The sequence below is a fragment of the Cornus florida genome, unplaced genomic scaffold (genome assembly GCF_030987335.1).
Source record: "Cornus florida cultivar Cherokee Brave unplaced genomic scaffold, ASM3098733v1 CherokeeBrave_3.0.0_Hap2_Chr05, whole genome shotgun sequence".
Classification (NCBI taxonomy): Eukaryota; Viridiplantae; Streptophyta; class Magnoliopsida; order Cornales; family Cornaceae; genus Cornus; species Cornus florida.
Window position 1 is genome coordinate 75,657,718 of NW_026775575.1, and position 19,167 is coordinate 75,676,884.

The 19,167-nt window shown below is 42.4% G+C and overlaps 2 protein-coding genes across 2 annotated transcripts; both read left to right on the top strand.

Annotated features, from left to right (window-relative positions):
• The first annotated feature begins 12,747 nt into the window (after window positions 1-12,747).
• LOC132309496 (uncharacterized) lies at window positions 12,748-14,493 on the top strand. Its single transcript, XM_059807800.1, has 2 exons — window positions 12,748-13,962; window positions 14,119-14,493. Exons 1-2 carry the CDS (start codon window positions 12,748-12,750, stop codon window positions 14,491-14,493), a joined length of 1,590 nt encoding a protein of 529 aa, XP_059663783.1.
• Window positions 14,494-14,693: 200 nt separating this feature from the next.
• On the top strand, window positions 14,694-17,214 carry LOC132309497 (uncharacterized). Its single transcript, XM_059807802.1, has 4 exons — window positions 14,694-15,023; window positions 15,080-15,908; window positions 16,002-16,823; window positions 16,934-17,214. The coding sequence occupies exons 1-4, from the start codon at window positions 14,694-14,696 to the stop codon at window positions 17,212-17,214; spliced, it is 2,262 nt and encodes a 753-aa protein (XP_059663785.1).
• Window positions 17,215-19,167: the final 1,953 nt, after the last annotated feature.

Below are 19,167 nucleotides of genomic sequence, written 5' to 3' on the forward strand. Positions count from 1 at the left end.
CAGGACTGAATAAAGACCTTAATCAGCCCAACGTCATTACAGTTGGAAGTTCTGGCCCATTGGACAAGTCATTTAAACCAATTTGCATCCGGCCCAAGTACCGTTAAATATTGTCCAGTCCTATTAAGGAAAGCACTCAACACATAAGGAAGGTTCTATGCAAGGAAACTCCGACATGGAAAGAATTACAAAAAGGAAGGAACTCTATTTATAAAGAATGTTGTATATAGACAGAATTGGAGGACGGCGAGTCCTACCAAAACTCTACAACATTGTTATATATAAATAGAGGCACAGACCTCCAATAAAGGGATCAAGCAATTCTATGATTCTCTATACATAGTTCGTGTTCACTATTATTATTTTTTGAGTGAGTTGTATTTTTCTTTTAATTATTATTAGTTGAGAGAAATTTTGCACCTACAGGGAGCAAGTGAACAATTTTGTGTGTGTGTGTGTGTGTGTATATATATATGTGTGTGTGTGTGGAGGGAAAAAATCCCCTCCAATGAAATTACTCCACGTCATCTCAGATGCAAATCTGTATTCCAAAGGCCCGTTGTAATACCCCTAATTTTAAAAAGGATAGTCTCGGCATTTTTTTTTTTTAACATATTTAAAACTTTATTTTATTATCTTTATCGCATTTTTATTTAATTGGTTATTTGAACTTTGACTTAAATTGTTTTATGTGATTATTTGGTTTAATTGTTGTTTACCTATGTGTCATGTGTTTTAAATTGAATTAAGTGTTTTTAATTATTTAATTGGGTTTTTAACTGAAATTAATTAGTTAAGTGGATTTAATTATGTAATTGTTTTTCATTTAATTCTGCTTTAAGTTACAGTTAACTTTGGGGTTGGAAATTTCACGCCGTAACAAAAGTAGTTTCATGGGCCGACTAGGTTTAGAATTAGGGCTCTGTCTCTGATTAAACACGGATTAGGGTTTATGTTTTACGCCTATATATATATGGTTACTCTGTATCAAGGGTTGGAAAAACAAAACCCTATTCACGTACCTAAGATACAGAGAGGGAAACAGAGAGCAGTTGTGGGGAAAACAGAGTGACGCTTAAGAGGAAGTGTACAGAGAGGACCAAGGAGGTTGAGTAAGGATTAGAGACTGAGTTATAGGAAGCTTGGCGGCGTTCGGAATTGCCGGAAAACTTAGAAATGACACAGGGATTTCAAGATTGAAATCACAGGCAAGTTCTTCTCTTTCTCCTTCACTTTGGCTTGTGTTCTGTGCACCTAGACAGTCTCTAGGAGATTAATTGGCCTTAAACTGAACCATGCATGTTTGATATATAATTTGCTTGATCGTTTTATCTGTGCAAAATTTATTTACAAAATAATTATAGCGCGTATGTTTTCTTGACTCAGTTTTGGCATAACGTCCCACTGTTCTAATTTTTATTTTGAATCTTACTGAAATCAACCAAGGTCTGACTGGATACTAGACGTAAGTTAAGACTTCAAATTTAAATTGGAGAAAGAACAGAGGGGTTGGGATAAAACTGATTTTGCAATTTAGTTTCAGTGCCGTTCTTCAACAACGCTAGTTTAAATGGCCTGATTAAACTCTGTAATTGCTTTCAAAACTATTGTAAACAATCTTGGGGAATGCTTCTAGACTAAATTACGAGTCCTAAGTTTGGTTTTAAAAACTAACAGAGGGTTAGGAATAAGCCAGAGAAGGAGCACAAGAGCTGAAACACGCACCGGGGACGAAGGCTCACACAGGAGGTGAGAGCCGGCTCCATGGAAGTGGGAGCAGGCTCCCACAACAAAGTGGAGTCGGCTCTAGGGAGTCCTAGAGCCGGCTCTAGGCTGGAAAAGAGCCTGCTCCAAATTCTGGAGCAGGCTCCCTTGTTTTTTTGATTTACTTTACGATTTTTTTTTTCATTTTCTACATACTATGTTCACTGTTAGAGCATGGAGACTGTTTGAATGAATTTGGAACTTTACAGAGGGATCAAGGAATGAATTTTAAGTGTTATTAAGACCCTAAATTGAGTAAAGTTTAATTCTAAGTTATCGGGACAAACAGTGTAAAAATTAAGGCACTTAACAAATGGAAGTTGAATAAATTGTTGAATTAAAATTCAGCAATTTGATGGAACATAATGTGTTTATAAAACTTGTTTTAGAATGCATTCAAGTGCATGATAAGGTCATTTAATTATTAATTTTGATCTATGCATGCTTAGGAGGCTAGTTGCTGAACTATTAAATTGTTTACTGCAACTATATGGTTAATGCTTGGATTTAAACTGCTGAAATATTTAAACAATCTTCTGAATTGTTTTAGCAAGTTATTGGTTAATAATAGGATTATTTAACCTATTCACATGCATGATGGAGTCCCTGACATATTAAATTTGGTCTATGCATGCTCTGGATGTTAGTTGTTGATTTGTTAAATCGTCTCCTGCAACTATATGGTTAAATGCTTGGATTTAAATTGCTGAAGCTTTAAATATTTTTCTGCAATTGTTTGGATGGTAGTTTTGGTCCGTAAATTATTGAACTGTTATATATGTTGTAATTTACATGGATATGGAGGATGGTATGTACCGATATGGGACGGTGACATACTAGGGACGGTTTAGCTCAAAACGTATAAACCTAACCTAATGGATTAATGGAATGGATTGAAAGATATCGAATCCTAATTGTAACTAAGTCAGATCAGCTGTAAACAAGTTGGATGACTTCCTGGATTAACGGATGGTAGTTAAGTCATATCAACTGAATAAGTTGAATGACTAACTAGTTGGTTTTTTGTATGACAGTTTAATAAATAGTTGAACTGCATACCCTGGATTTGGACGGACTTTATATATATGGTTATGGTACCACGAGTTGAGCTTGAGTCTCAGACTCGTTGGTTAGGGTGCGTATATGCAGTGGATGCGTAGCTGGTTATAATAGGTTGAGGTGTACCCTGTTAGGTCTAGGTACTCATGCCCACCTTTGGGTGCGTATTCGCATGTTGCCTTCTATTCAGGTTGAGACCCCTATTATAGACTGGTGAATGTCCCTTAGTGTGGATATATTTATACGTATGGACTAGATAGATATTGTGAGGTGTCTACGGTGTATCTGCGTATCGGGTCACTGTATGGATTGCAGTTAGATTAGAACTTGCTCGTGGGTCTTACCCACTCCTTTATTATTCTTTTCAGGTACAGGACGGTTCCAGCCTTAGAGCTTGATCGTGCTTGTCGAGGACAGTCTCACCTTCATCTGATTACGTAAGACTTCTCTCGATATTTCTAGCATTATCTATTTTCAGTTTTCAGTTTCAGTTGAACTTTTGGTTAGGGGTCCATCAGTGGATTCCCAAGTTGTAACCTTGATGTTTTGGAGGATTGGATTTTTAATTTTCAGTTATACATGGAGGATTTTATAATTAATGTTACTTTCAATTTTATTCCATCACTTTTGTTTCAGTTTGTCATCTGTGTTCGCTTTAAAATACTTTAATTGTTTGATATTCCCTCGGGTTTGGGCCTGGGCCTGATCAACCCGTGTCTCGGATCCGAGGGGTATCACAGTTGGTATCAGAGCACTCCAGGTTCAAGTGTCTCTAGGACGTTTCGTATTAAGACTTCCGCATAGCATTTTGTTTATATAGAGCTTATGTTTAGGATTCGTTGAATTCTTTTACGGTTCGTTTAAACTCGTACTGATGTCTGTCTTTCTATGTTAACAGCATGGTTAACACTGGAAGAGGACAGAACATGAACAGTCGACAGAGGAGAGCGGCACGTAGACAGCAGGAACGTCTACAACGTCGACAAATGGAAGAAGAGCAGCAAATGCCAGGGTTTCAGGAGGAGCTGGAGGAAGTTCAATAGACTCAGGGTCAGGACAGAGATTTAGAGATTCCTCCACACCTCAATGACCTTGTTGCTCGGGCTATAGAGGCTGGGGTAACAGCTGCACTCCGGAACCAACCACAGGTTCAACAGGCACCTGTACCAGCACCAGTGGTTCAGACGGATTCTTGGGGAAAGGCAAGGAGCTCTTTCACAAAGGGGAGTCCACCTGTGTTCTCAGGCTCCACCGATGCGAGAGCAGCTCACCAATGGAAACAAAACATTGAGCGACATCTTCGTTTGGTTCAGTGCACGGAGGTTCAAAAGCAAATGCTTGCTACTTTCAAGCTAGTTGGGGATGCACTACAGTGGTGGGAGTCAGTTACCACCCCAGAGGAGAGGATGACATTGTCTTATGATGAGTTCAGTGTTCGCTTTGACGAGAAATATTTTCCCTATGCAGTCAGGGCAGCTATGAAGACCGAGTTTCTAAGTCTGCAGCAGGGAAACATGACAGTGGCGAAGTATGAGCAGCAGTTTACACGTTTGTCTCTCTTTGCACCGGAGGAGGTGGATACAGAGGAGAAGAAGCGTAACAGTTTCGTCAAGGGACTGATGTGGTCTATCAAGAGAGCTATTACAGGTAGTCCAGCCTATACTACCTATGCTCAGGTGGTAGACGCCGCGCTACAACAGTATCAGTTGACTGTGGACATCAGACAGGCTCGGGGTGAGAAGCGGGGTGATAAAGACTCTGCTAATCAGTCAGCTGAAAAGGGGAATGGCAATGGTCACCGGCAGAATGACAAAGGCAAGTTCCAAGGGCAACAGCCTTGGAAGAAGCACAAGGGTGGTTCAGATGCTCATCGGAATGGGGCACCTATTCAGAGGCAACAGAATGGAGGACCACAGGCAGGACAGGGTCAGCCACAGGCTAACCGACAGAGGAGGCCATTTAGTACTTTCCAGGGTAGTTGTTACACTTGTGGAGAGTATGGTCATACCACCAAGTAGTGTCCTAAAGCAGGACAGAGACAAGGACAGTATGTGCAGCAGGGACAGAGGGCGTCAGTGCCTCTACCAGCTCCACAGGTTCCACGGGTTCAGGGACAGACACATCTGGCTTTACCGGCACCGCCGCAGACTCAGGGACAGGCACCACAGCAGTTGCACTATGGCAGGGTGTATAACCCCAAGCCACAGGATGTTCAAGCACCTCAGACTATTGAGGGTAAGTTTCCTATTCATGGTTTACCTGGACGTGTTTTATTTGATACGGGTGCTACACACTCATTTGTAGCTAGGACTTTTGTTGCTTTATCTGGGATGAGGACGAGGGTATGCACTAGACCTCAGGGTATTTCTACACCATTGGGTGATGCAACTATTATACATGAGAGTGATGGGCCTGTGACACTAGATATTGGCAGACTCAGGTTTCTAGCCAATCTACTGGTCCTGGACATGCACACTTATGATGTGATACTTGGGATGGATTGGTTGTCTTACTACCATACCCAAGTTGATTGTTTTGATAGATCTATTATTTTTACCATACCTGGTCAGGATATGTATGTAGTAGCTATGCCACATTCTAAAGGAGACGGTAGCACCTATTTGTTCCATGTGGAGGAGGAAAAGGATGAGGGGATTGCTGTGTCATTGGATAACATACCAATTGTACAGGATTTCCCGGATGTATTTCAGGATATTCCAGGGTTGCCACCTAGTCGCGAGATTGATTTTGTGATAGACTTAGCTCCAGGCACTGCGCCTATTACTAGGGCACCCTATAGGATGGCACCGGTAGAGATGAGAGAGCTGAGGGATCAGATTCAGCAGTTACTCAGCCAGGGTTTTATTCGTAGGAGTACATCACCTTGGGGAGCACCGGTTCTGTTTGTGAAGAAGAAGGATGGTTCGCTTCGTCTGTGTATAGATTACAGGGAGTTGAACAAGGTTACGATTCGTAACAAGTATCCTTTGCCCAGGATTGATGACTTGTTTGATCAGTTAAGGGGAGCCACATACTTCTCCAAGATTGATCTGCGTTCTGGGTATCATCAGCTGAGGGTTAGGGAGCAGGATGTTCCTAAGACAGCGTTTCTCACGAGATATGGTTCTTATGAGTTTCGTGTTATGCCGTTTGGGACGACTAATGCACCTGCAGTGTTCATGGACTTAATGAATAGAGTCTTCCGGGCTTATTTGGATCAGTTTGTTATTGTCTTTATTGATGACATCTTGATCTATTCTCGGTTGGAGGACGATCATGCTAGACATCTTTGCATAGTCTTGCAAACACTTCGTGAACACCAGTTATATGCCAAGTTCGAGAAGTGTGAGTTTTGGCAGCGGGAGGTGAAATTTCTGGGTCACGTGGTGTCAGAAAAGGGGATAGCAGTGGATCCGGCCAAGGTTTCAGCGGTGGTTGAGTGGGGACAGCCTACATCACCTACTGAGATTCGGAGTTTTCTCGGTCTGGCCGGATATTACAGGAGATTCATCCAGGGGTTCTCCAAGATAGCAGGACCACTCACTCATCTGACCAAGAAGGGTGTACAGTTCGTGTGGGTTGAACACTGTCAGCGAGCTTTTGATGAGCTGAAAAGGAAGCTGACTTCTGTACCGGTTCTGGCTACTCCGCAAAGCGGGATAGAGTATCTTGTTTACACGGATGCTTCATTGCAGGGTCTTGGATGTGTATTGATGCAGGAGGAGCGACCGATTTCTTATGGATCTCGGAAACTTAAGCCTCATGAGCTTAATTATCCAACACATGATTTGGAGTTGGCAGCAATGGTTTTTGCCTTGCGTATTTGGAGGCATTATCTGTTGGGTGAGTCATTCAGATTATTCAGTGATCACAAGAGTCCGCAGTACTTGTTCACTTAGCGGGAGCTGAATATGAGACAGCACAGATGGTTGGAGTTTGTAAAAAACTATCATTTTTCTATACAGTACCATCCAGGGAAAACGGATGTGGTGGCGGATGCACTCAGTCGCCGACCTGTTGGTAGTCTTTCTGCTCTATTCGCTATTGAGTGGAATGCTTTGAAGAATGTAGATGATTTGTCAGATGCTTTTATGGCTTGCATGGTGGTTACACCTTCCATCATTCGCAAGGTTTTACAAGCACAACTCACCGATCAGCAGTGTGTCGACAAGGTCGTAGAGATAGCTTCCGGAGAGGTTCCATTCTACTATGTTGGGGCTAATGGAGGTTTAAGGTACAAGGGACGGTTAGTGGTACCTTCTGCTGATGATTTGAGGAAGGATGTGATGACTGAGACTCACCACTCTGAGTTCTCTGTTCATCCAGGAGGCGATAAGATGTATCAGGATATGAAACGGTAGTTTTGGTGGGCAGGTATGAAGAGGGACATTGCTCTTTTTGTTTCTCAGTGCAGTACTTGTCAGATGGTTAAGATTGATCATCAGAGGCCGCCAGGAGCTCTACAGTCACTACCAATTCCGGAGTGGAAATGGGAAAGCATATCTATGGATTTTGTGGAAGGGTTGCCAAATTCTTTCAAGGGGCATAATTCCATATGGGTCATTGTGGATAGGTTGACCAAGTCAGCTCATTTCTTGCCTATTTGCACTGACTACACTTCGGAGCAGTTGGCGAGGCTTTACATTTCAGAGATTGTGAAGCTACATGGCATTCCATTGTCTATTATATCGGACAGGGATTCGAGCTTTGTATCGGGATTTTGGAAGAGTTTTCAGCAGGCTTTAGGTACGGAGTTACACCTTAGTACTGCTTATCATCCTCAGACTGATGGACAGACTGAGAGGGTGAATCAGATTATGGAAGATATGCTTCGGTCGTGTGTCCTGGATTTCAAGGGCCACTGGGAGGAATATTTGCCACTTGTGGAGTTTGCTTATAACAATAGTTTCCAGAAGACTATTGGGATGGCACCTTTTGAGGCGTTATACGGTCGCCCGTGTCGATCACCTGTTTGTTGGATGGAGGTTGGAGAGAATCGATTCTTAGGTCCTGAGTTCATCAAGGATACTTCTGAAAAGATTGCTCTTATTCGAGATCGCATGCGTACTGCCCAAAGTAGGCAGAAGAGCTATGCTGATCATCGCACTCGTGCTTTGGAGTTTCGGGTTGGGGATCAGGTTCTTCTCAAAGTATCTCCTATGAAGGGTGTTATGCGCTTTGGGAAGAAAGGGAAGTTGTCTCCGCGGTTTGTCGGTCCATTCATGATTACGGATCGAGTGGGAGCTGTCGCTTATCGGTTGGCACTTCCGGATAATTTGGATCGCGTCCATAATGTGTTCCATGTTTCCATGTTGCGGAAATTTCTGCGTGATGAGGATCGGTATCAACATATCGATGTTGGGGAGATTGAGTTGCAGCCGGATGCAACTTATTTGGAGCCACCATGTCGTATTGTTGACCGTCGGGATCAAATCCTTCGCAATAAGGTTATCCCTTTGGTTCGTGTGCAGTGGAGTCATCACAATGAGGCTGAGTCCACTTGGGAACGGGAGGATGTCATTCGCTCGCAGTTTCCTGAAATATTGGAAGAAGGTAAGAGCGAATTCCGAGGACGGAATTCCTTTTGTTAGGGGGGAAGAATGTAATACCCCTAATTTTAAAAAGGATAGTCTCGGCATTTTTTTTTTTTAACATATTTAAAACTTTATTTTATTATCTTTATCGCATTTTTATTTAATTGGTTATTTGAACTTTGACTTAAATTGTTTTATGTGATTATTTGGTTTAATTGTTGTTTACCTATGTGTCATGTGTTTTAAATTGAATTAAGTGTTTTTAATTATTTAATTGGGTTTTTAATTGAAATTATTTAGTTAAGTGGATTTAATTATGTAATTGTTTTTCATTTAATTCTGCTTTAAGTTACAGTTAACTTTGGGGTTGGAAATTTCATGCCGTAACAAAAGTAGTTTCATGGGCCGACTAGGTTTAGAATTAGGGCTCTGTCTCTGATTAAACACGGATTAGGGTTTATGTTTTACGCCTATATATATATGGTTACTCTGTATCAAGGGTTGGAAAAACAAAACCCTATTCACGTACCCAAGATACAGAGAGGGAAACAGAGAGCAGTTGTGGGGAAAACAGAGTGACGCTTAAGAGGAAGTGTACAGAGAGGACCAAGGAGGTTGAGTAAGGATTAGAGACTGAGTTATAGGAAGCTTGGCGGCGTTCAGAATTGTCGGAAAACTTAGAAACGACACAGGGATTTCAAGATTGAAATCACAGGCAAGTTCTTCTCTTTCTCCTTCCCTTTGGCTTGTGTTCTGTGCACCTAGACAGTCTCTAGGAGATTAATTGGCCTTAAACTGAACCGTGCATGTTTGATATATAATTTGCTTGATCGTTTTATCTGTGCAAAATTTATTTACAAAATAATTATAGCGCGTATGTTTTCTTGACTCAGTTTTGGCATAACGTCCCACTGTTCTAATTTTTATTTTGAATCTTACTGAAATCAACCAAGGTCTGACTAGATACTAGACTTAAGTTAAGACTTCAAATTTAAATTGGAGAAAGAACAGAGGTGTTGGGATAAAACTAATTTTGCAATTTAGTTTCAGTGCCGTTCTTCAACAACGCTAGTTTAAATGGCCTGATTAAACTCTGTAATTGCTTTCAAAACTATTGTAAACAATCTTGGGGAATGCTTTTAGACTAAATTATGAGTCCTAAGTTTGGTTTTAAAAACTAACAGAGGGTTAGGAATAAGCCGGAGAAGGAGCACAAGAGCTGAAACACGCACCGGGGACGAAGGCTCACATAGGAGGTGAGAGCCGGCTCCATGGAAGTGGGAGCCGGCTCCCACAACAAAGTGGAGCCGGCTCTAGGGAGTCCTAGAGCCGGCTCTAGGCTGGAAAAGAGCCTGCTCCAAATTCTGGAGCAAGCTCCCTTGTTGTTTTGATTTATTTTACGATTTTTTTTTTCATTTTCTACATACTATGTTCACTGTTAGAGCATGGAGACTGTTTGAATGAGTTTGGAACTTTACAGAGGGATCAAGGAATGAATTTTGAGTGTTATTAAGACCCTAAATTGAGTAAAGTTTAATTCTAAGTTGTCGGGACAAACAGTGTAAAAATTAAGGCACTTAACAAACGGAAGTTGAATAAATTGTTGAATTAAAATTCAGCAATTTGATGGAACATAATGTGTTTATAAAACTTGTTTTAGAATGCATTCAAGTGCATGATAAGGTTATTTAATTATTAATTTTGATCTATGCATGCTTAGGAGGCTAGTTGCTGAACTATTAAATTGTTTACTGCAACTATATGGTTAATGCTTGGATTTAAACTGCTGAAATATTTAAACAATCTTCTGAATTGTTTTAGCAAGTTATTGGTTAATAATAGGATTATTTAACCTATTCACATGCATGATGGAGTCCCTGACATATTAAATTTGGTCTATGCATGCTCTGGATGTTAGTTGTTGATTTGTTAAATCGTCTCCTGCAACTATATGGTTAAATGCTTGGATTTAAATTGCTGAAGCTTTAAATATTTTTCTGCAATTGTTTGGATGGTAGTTTTGGTCCGTAAATTATTGAACTGTTATATATGTTGTAATTTACATGGATATGGATGATGGTATGTACCGGTATGGGACGGTGACATACTAGGGACGGTTTAGCTCAAAACGCATAAACCTAACCTAATGGATTAATGGAATGGATTGAAAGATATCGAATCCTAATTGTGACTAAGTCAGATCAGCTGTAAACAAGTTGGATGACTTCCTGGATTAACGGATGGTAGTTAAGTCATATCAACTGAATAAGTTGAATGACTAACTAGTTGGTTTTTTGTATGACAGTTTAATAAATAGTTGAACTGCATACCCTGGATTTGGACGGACTTTATATATATGGTTATGGTACCACGAGTTGAGCTTGAGTCTCAGACTCATTGGTTAGGGTGCGTATATGCAGTGGATGCGTAACTGGTTATAATAGGTTGAGGTGTACCCTGTTAGGTCTAGGTACTCATGCCCACCTTTGGGTGCGTATTCGCATGTTGTCTTCTATTCAGGTTGAGACCCCTATTATAGACTGGTGAATGTCCCTTAGTGTGGATATATTTATACGTATGGACTAGATAGATATTGTGAGGTGTCTACGGTGTATCTGCGTATCGGGTCACTGTATGGATTGCAGTTAGATTAGAACTTGCTCGTGGGTCTGACCCACTCCTTTATTATTCTTTTCAGGTACAGGACGGTTCCAGCCTTAGAGCTTGATCGTGCTTGTCGAGGACAGTCTCACCTTCATCTGATTACGTAGAACTTCTCTCGATATTTCTAGCATTATCTATTTTCAGTTTTCAGTTTCAGTTGAACTTTTGGTTAGGGGTCCATCAGTGGATTCCCAAGTTGTAACCTTGAAGTTTTGGAGGATTGGATTTTTAATTTTCAGTTATACATGGAGGATTTTATAATTAATGTTACTTTCAGTTTAATCCATCACTTTTGTTTCAGTTTGTCATCTGTGTTCGCTTTAAAATACTTTAATTGTTTGATATTCCCTCGGGTTTGGGCCTGGGCCTGATCAACCCGTGTCTCGGATCCGAGGGGTATCACACCCGTCACACTCAAGCCCAAATTGAGTGTGTTCTCATCCCAGGGTCTCAGTTATCAGCCCTCTAGACCTTTATCCAGGTCGGATCAAAAGGGTATCAACCCATTCGCTAATATCAAGCATACGGCCCATTATTCAAAGCCCAGCCAGTTATGAAAAAATCCTGCCAATAAGAGGATTTACCATGGAAGGAAATTTTACACAAGGCAAGTTTTGTGCATAGAAAATTCTTCAATGGAAAGAACTCTAATTGTAAAGAAAGTCATACATGGAAAGGATTGGAGGACAAGCAATGCGAGTCCTACCATAATTCTACTATTTTTTGTGTATAAATAAAGGCCAAGACCTCCAATAAAAGGATCCCAAAATCATCAATTCTACGCTTTGACATATATTGTTCTTGTTGATTTTTACTATTGATTGAGTGAGTTGTTTTATTTTTCTTAATCATTATTGGTTGAGCAAAATTTTGCACCTACACTTCGGCGTCGTCTGTGGGAACGTGTGCAAATATATTCCCACTCTTGTTTCACAGGTTAATCCTGCGACTACCATCCGGAATGTCGAACGGAGGATCTTCAACAGATCAACAGACGGAGTTGATGCAGAAGATGCGTGAAGAGTTTCTACACCAGTTTGACGTACTTCATTAGGCAAATGAAGCAAGCGTGGCTTAGATCGCCTTGCTTCAACAGCAGAATAACACTCTGCAAACGGCGATAGCTTAATTGACACCACCGCCACCAATGGGTGACACAGTAGCACCCCCTAATCAGAATATTCCTCCGATTACCGGGCTTCCACCTAATGGGGCTTCACCTAATGGGGCACGACCCAATGAGGCTCAGCCAAATGAGGTTCAGCAACAACAGAGGGCAAGATCCGAGGCTGTGGCTTCAGACAACGTCCCTCGTCGCACGCAGGATGAGCAAGTCGAATCCAGTCATAAGCTCACGGTGTGGTCTAATGGAATTCCAGATGGTACAGGTGTTCAGGATGCCTTTGATGAGAAAAGACTCCTGAAGATTCAGACACCTGCTGAGATGGCCAGAGAACACAAAAATTCCTTGGTCAAAACTCCTTTCACTGATGATGTGTATCTGGTTGAGAGGCCCAAGAAATTTACCATGCCTTCTTTCACCCAGTTTGATGGAATGGGGGATCCTTTTCAGTACCTAGATCATTAAGCTCAAAAGATGGCTTTGGATGATCGTAATGACCATTGGATGTGCAGAGTTTTTCCTACCAGCTTGACAGGAGCAGCACTATAGTGGTTCAGGAATAGACTGCATAAGTCCATCCCGGATTACGTAACTCTGTGCACCATGTTCCTGGCACAGTATTGCGGAAATAAAAAGCAAAAGAAGAGCATTGCCAGCCTCTTCATCATAAGGCAAAAGAAGGGGGAAACACTGCAGGATTTCTTATCAAGATTCAACATAGAAGCCTCAGAAATAGCAGATTGTCATCCCGCAACTGCTATAGAGACATTTAAACTTGCGATGATTCAGGGGACGAAGTTCCATACTTCCTTGGTCAAATATTCTCCTCCCGACATGCAGACTCTCAATGCCAAGGCCCAGATCTACATTCGGCTCGAGGAAAATATAGCCCACCGAGCGCAGCACGCCACCCTCATGATTGTGGAGAACAAGCCTCGAGAAAGAATTCCAACTTCAAAGATTCAGAAAAGCCAACGTTCCTCAACGCTGATCAACCAGGCACCTGAGAAGAGACAAAGGGTAGAGGAAGGAATTAAACCTCTCCAAACTCCCTTGGCTCGGCTCTTACAAGAGAATAAGATGAAGTTCACAACTCCGCAGCCAATAAAGCAACCCCTGGAGCAAAGGGACAAAAGCAAGCATTGCGCTTATCATCAAGATTATGGGCATTCAACCAATGATTGCAGATCCCTTAGGCGACAAGTGGAGAATATGATCGCCAGAGGTGAGTTGGCGGATTACCTCATGACAAAGGAGTATGCAAAGCCCCGCGAGGTCTATCCCTACAAGGTAGAAGGTACGCAAGTAAAAGTCATTCACGTAATACATAGCAGGTCTGAAAATGATCAAGAGTTCGAGGGGGTATACAGATCCAGATTGAGGGCAGCCCACAAGCTCAGGAAGATATCCTCGGTCAATGCTATCGCTTCTGGTAGCATCAGTATTGGATTCGGAGATGGCGACCTATCCAGAGTTCAACTCCCCTACAAGGATCCATTGGTCATCAGTCTTTTAGTGGCCAATTGTATGATCAAGAGGGTTTTGATAGATCCAGGAAGTAGCGCCAACATTATCACAAAGACAGTCTTTGAGCAGCTGGAGATCCCGTCATCATCTATTCGACCTACCTCCAGCCCGTTAATGGGATTCGATGGCACAAGAGTAGATCCCCTTAGAGTAATAGACTTGTCCGTAACTGTGGCGAAGAAGACTCTGAAAGAGAATTTTATTTTAACAAAGATCCATCCTTCTTATAATTTCATCATGGGAAGAGGCTGGATACATCGGATGAGAGGAGTTCCGTCCACCTTTCACCAGGTGATGCGGTGCTTATCTCCAGACTGAAAAGAAGTAATTAATCTATGGGGTGATCAAGTCGCTGCGAAAGAATGCTATATGTTGACACAGGCTGAAGCAAAGAAGGTGTCTACTTAGCAGCAACCAGGTGTGGCTTCCAAAAATATACCCAAATAGCAATTACAGAGCTCTCCGCCCAAGTATCTTAAGGTAGAGGAGGAAAAGGAAATTGTGAAGCCCACCGAGGAGACCCTTGAAGCCGTGGAAGTCATCCTCGGTGACCCTCAGAAGGTCACTTATTTAGGCTCTTCCTCCACGTCCGAAGAAAATGAGGCATTAATTGATGTTATTCGGAGCAATGCAGATGCTTTTGCATGGGATCACTCGGACATGGTAGGAATCAATCCTTTAGTTTCCTGCCATAGCCTGAAGGTGGATCCGGAGTTCAAATCGGTTAAGCAGAAACATCGAAGGTTTGCCCCCGAATGCAATAGCATTATAGCTGAAGAAGTGAACAAATTATTGCAAGCAGATTTCATTCGAGAAGTGTAATATCCACAGTGGCTGTCAAACGTGGTGGTCATACAGAAGAAGAATGGAAAGTGGAGGGTTTGTGTAGACTATACCAACCTTAACAAAGCCTGCCCTAAAGATAGCTTCCCTATGTCCAAGATAGATTAGATGGTTGATGCTACCACCGGCTACGAGAGACTAACATTCCTTGATGCATACTCGGGATATAATAAATTCCTATGAACCCTGAAGATGAAGAAAAAATGGCTTTCATTACAGAAAATGGGACTTATTGTTACAGGGTCATGCCCTTCTGGCTGAAGAACGCTGGGGCTACTTATCAACGTCTTGTCAATAAGATATTTGATAATCTATTGGGAAAGACAGTTGAAGCATATATAGATGACATGGTGGTCAAAAGTGTGAAGAAGGAAGACCATCCGAAGCATCTCCAGGAAGTTTTCAATACCTTGAAGAAGTACAACATAAAGCTGAATCTATCCAAGTGCTCCTTTGCGGTATCATCAGGTCAATTCCTCGGCTACATAGTGAATAAAAGAGGGATAGAGGTAAGTCTGGCTCAGGCTAAGGCCCTCATCCAGAATCAGGAACTAAAAAATCGCAGGGAGGTACAAGTTCTTACCGGTCGGCAGCCCTCAGCCGGTTTATATCCCGATTGTCAGATAAGTGCAAACCATTCTTCGATGCTATAAGATCTAAGAATAAGGATATATGGGGACCTCAGCAGCAGGAGGCCCTTAATCAGTTGAAAGGTTACATGGCCAAACCACCAATTCTATCCGCTCCAAAACCCGAGGAGGTTCTTATTATGTATTTGGCGATTTCTAGTATAGTGACAAGTGCAGCATTGATTAGAAAGGAAGGAAAGAGGCAATATTCAATCTTCTACACAAGTAAGACAAAGACAGATGCGGAGACACGATATAGCAAAGTAGAGAAAATCATCTTAGCCTTGGTCTATGCCAAAAGGAAGCTTCGGCATTATTTTGAATCTCACAGCATTGTGGTACTCACCAATTATCCTATACGGGGTATACTCTCTAAGCCCGATCTATCTGGAAGAATTACCAAATGGGCTATCGAGCTTAGTTCCTTCGACATAACTTATGAGCCAAAGGTGTCGCACAATGGACAAACCGTGGCAGACTTTCTTCTCGAATATGAAGACACTCCCGAAGAGTTGGAACCCCCTGAACCACAGTGGGAGATTCAGGTCGATGGTTCCTCGAATCAAACAAGTGTAGGGGCAGGGATTGTTATGTCAACACCCGAAGGCACCAAGTTGCAACAGTCTATTTGTTTGAAATTCCCTACTACGAACAATGAGGCCGAATATAAGGCGTTACTTGCTGGTCTTCGATTGGCCAGCAGCCTTCAGGTACGTTGTTTAAAGGTTTTTAGTGACTCACAGCTTGTTATAAATCAAGTGACAGGTTAGAACCACCCCAAAGAGGAAAGAATGAAGGCATATAAAGAAGCTGTGGAGAATGTTACACAGGGATTCGATTAAGTCGAATTCTGTCAAGTGCCTCGTGTTGAGAACGCTGAAGCAGATCAATTGGCCACAGCAGCGTCATCCTCAATTGAAGATCTGACTCAGATTGTGCTGATTGACATTTTGGACGAACCCAGCATTAACTCTCAGCAAGAAGTAATGGTGATTCCAGTTATTCCTAGAGAACCATGCTGGATTGATCCATTGGAAGCCTACCTCAAGCATGGAATTCTTCTAAACCAGAAGCCTGAAGCACGGAAGCTCCGACTCACCGCAGCTAAATATTCCATCATTAACAACCAATTGTACCGGAAGTCATTTTCAGGTCTTTACCTGAAATGTTTAAGCCCTACTGAGGCTCTTGTGGTGTTGAAACAAATCCATGATGGAGATTGCGGCAACCATTCTGGGGGTAAATCCCTTACACATAAAGTTCTAACTCAAGGCTACTTCTGGCCGTACTTGGCCCGGAATGCAGAAGAGTATACTCGGAGATGTGACAAATGTCAACGCCACGGTCCGATGAAGCATCGACCTACCGAAGATTTGCATGTAATGGCAAATCCATGGCCATTCGCACAATGGGGAATTGATATGGTGGGCCCTTTACCTAAAGCCGTGGAGCAAAAAGAGTACGTGCTACTGGCTACAGATTACTTTACTAAATGGGTAGAAGCCAAGGCTTACTCAAGTATGACCCATGAGCAGGTAAAAAGTTTCCTTTGGAATAACATCATTTGCCGGTTTGGGGTTCCAAAAGTCATCATGAAAGACAATGATAAGAACCTCGACAATAAAAGTACAAGAAAATTCTTCGCTGAGCATGGAATTGTGCAAAAGCTAGCTGCAGTCAGTCATCCACAAGGGAATGGACTGGCTGAAATAACTAATCGAACCATTTTTAGTTGTTTAAAGAAGAAGCTGGAGAAACTCAAAACAAAATGGTACGAGAATCTCCCTTAGGTGCTTTGGGCGTACCGAACCACTCCACGACGGCCCACGGGGGAAGTCCCTTTGCCATGGCTTATGGATCCGAAGCTGTGATCCCAACTGAAGCGGTAGGTCTAACCCTTCGGACATTCTTGTTGCTTGAGGGAAACAATAGTCAGCAGCTCGAGCATAGTCTCGATCTCCTGGACGAAAAAAGGGATGCTGCGGCAATTAGGCTTGCTTCATATCAGCAACAGCTGCGCAACAGTTATAACAAACGCGTCAGATTCAGGAGCTTTTTGGTAGGCGATTAGGTTCTGAAGCAAGAAATGGCTCATGTAAAGAAACTCGAACCTAATTGGACTGGACCCCACAGGGTTACCGAAGTAGTAGGGAAGGGAGCATATCGTTTGGCCGAAACTGACGGACGAATAAGTTGTCAATTTTGTTAAGAATTCTTCACAAATAAGGCTGCGTAAGCTCACAGTCAGCCAAGCTTTTCTTTATTTTGCTTCTATCATATTCAGTACAATTTTACTCCATTTGTTCCTTTCCATAAAAATGAGGGCCATACCACTCTATGATTATGCAACTTTGCGTCGCATTATGTAATTTTTATACACAGAAATTTTTATACACAGCAATTTTTAGGCATGCCAAGTCGCACACTATGGCATGCCAGGTCACACACTATGCAATTTTTATGCAAAGAAACTTTTATAAAAAAACACAACCAAAAAAAAAAAAAAAAACATGAGTTATGGCCTATGGTTAAAACTCTCTGTCCCACATTGACAAAAAAGAGTGAGTTACATTTTGTTATATATGGGAATATTCAAATAGTTGATTGCAGTGTAAGGAAGGCCTACTGGTATTAAAGGCTGTCGAGCTCAATACCAGATGCATTCCTTACACCGACCTTTTTGACAAAATTTAGTTTATGTCCCACATCGGATAAAAATAGAAAAGAAATGTGGTTAATATATGCGTGGTCCGTTACATTTGGTTGCCAAGAAGGGAGTATCAATGGAGGAAAGTCTTCAAAGTGAACAAATAGGAAACTTCCCAGCCCCTGTTACTCGCTTTCTTGGCCTACTATCACTTTTGAGTCCTCGGCCTCATGATAAGTTGTTTGAAAAAGAAAAAAGAATATGTAGGTATATGCAAACTTCTCCTCAGGCTCAACGCCAAGGAGGAACCTACTTGCCTCAGACCTTGAGTGTCCGGCTCAGCAAACCTCCCCTCAGGCTCAGCGCCGGGGAATAATTCATTAGCCTCGGACCCTGAGTGTCTGGCTCAGCAAACCTCCCTTCAAGCTCAGCGCCGGGGAGAAATTCATTAGCCTCGGACCCTGAGTGTCCAGCTCGGCAAACCTCCCCTCAGGCTCAACGCTGGGGAGTAATTCATTAGCCTCGGACCCAAAGTGTCCGGCTTCGCAAAACCTCCCTAAGGCTTAGTGCCGGGGAGTAATTTATTCGCCTCGGACGCAAAGTGTCCGGCTCAGCAAAACCTCCCTAAGGCTCAGCGCCGGGGAGTAATTTATTCGCCTCGGACCCAAAGTGTCCGGCCCAGCAAAACCTCCCTAAGGCTCGGCGCCGGGGAGTAATTTATTTGCCTCGGACTCTAAGTGTCCGGCTCAACAAACCTCCCCTCAGGCTCAGCGCCGTGGAGTAATTCATTAGCCTCGGACCCAGAGTGTCCGGCTCAGCAAACCTCCCCTCAGGCTCAACGTCGGGGAGTAATTTATTCACCTCGGACTCTAAGTGTCCGGCTCAAGCAAACCTCCCATCAGGCTCAGCGCCGAGGAGTAATTTATTCACCTCAGACTCTAAGCGTCCGGCTCAGCAAAACCTCCCTAAGGCTCGGCGCCGGGGAGTAATTTATTTGCCTCTCGGACTTTAAGTGTCCGACTCAACAAACCTCCCCTCAGGCTCAGCGCAGGGGAGTAATTTATTCACCTCGGACTCTAAGGATCCGGCTCAGAAAACCTCCCCTCAGGCTTAGTGCCAAGAGTAATTCATTCGCCTCGGACCTAAAGTGTCCGGCTCAAAAACCTTACTCTCACGCTCATATTTACTGATTCTAAGTTCGGTAATATAAGCCACAAGATTATCCCACATCGAAAGACTACAAGGAGAAACAAGTATAAATATACCTGCTTCACACAAATTCATTTCAAGAAGGGTTCCCTTGACGGTTAAATCACCAAAAGAAAAAACAATCCTCTATTATCAGATAAACCTTAAAGGAGATCTCCTCTTCATATC

Bases quoted from the DNA above. Each gene is read 5' to 3' on its own strand.
- LOC132309497 (XM_059807802.1), top strand. From the start codon at position 14,694: ATGAACCCTGAAGATGAAGAAAAAATGGCTTTCATTACAGAAAATGGG. The intron at 15,024-15,079 runs GTAAGTCTGGCT...AAAAAATCGCAG, and splicing joins TGAATAAAAGAGGGATAGAG to GGAGGTACAAGTTCTTACCG. The intron at 15,909-16,001 runs GTTAGAACCACC...AATTCTGTCAAG, and splicing joins TGTTATAAATCAAGTGACAG to TGCCTCGTGTTGAGAACGCT.
- LOC132309496 (XM_059807800.1), top strand. From the start codon at position 12,748: ATGTTCCTGGCACAGTATTGCGGAAATAAAAAGCAAAAGAAGAGCATT. The intron at 13,963-14,118 runs GTGATGCGGTGC...ATACCCAAATAG, and splicing joins TTCCGTCCACCTTTCACCAG to CAATTACAGAGCTCTCCGCC.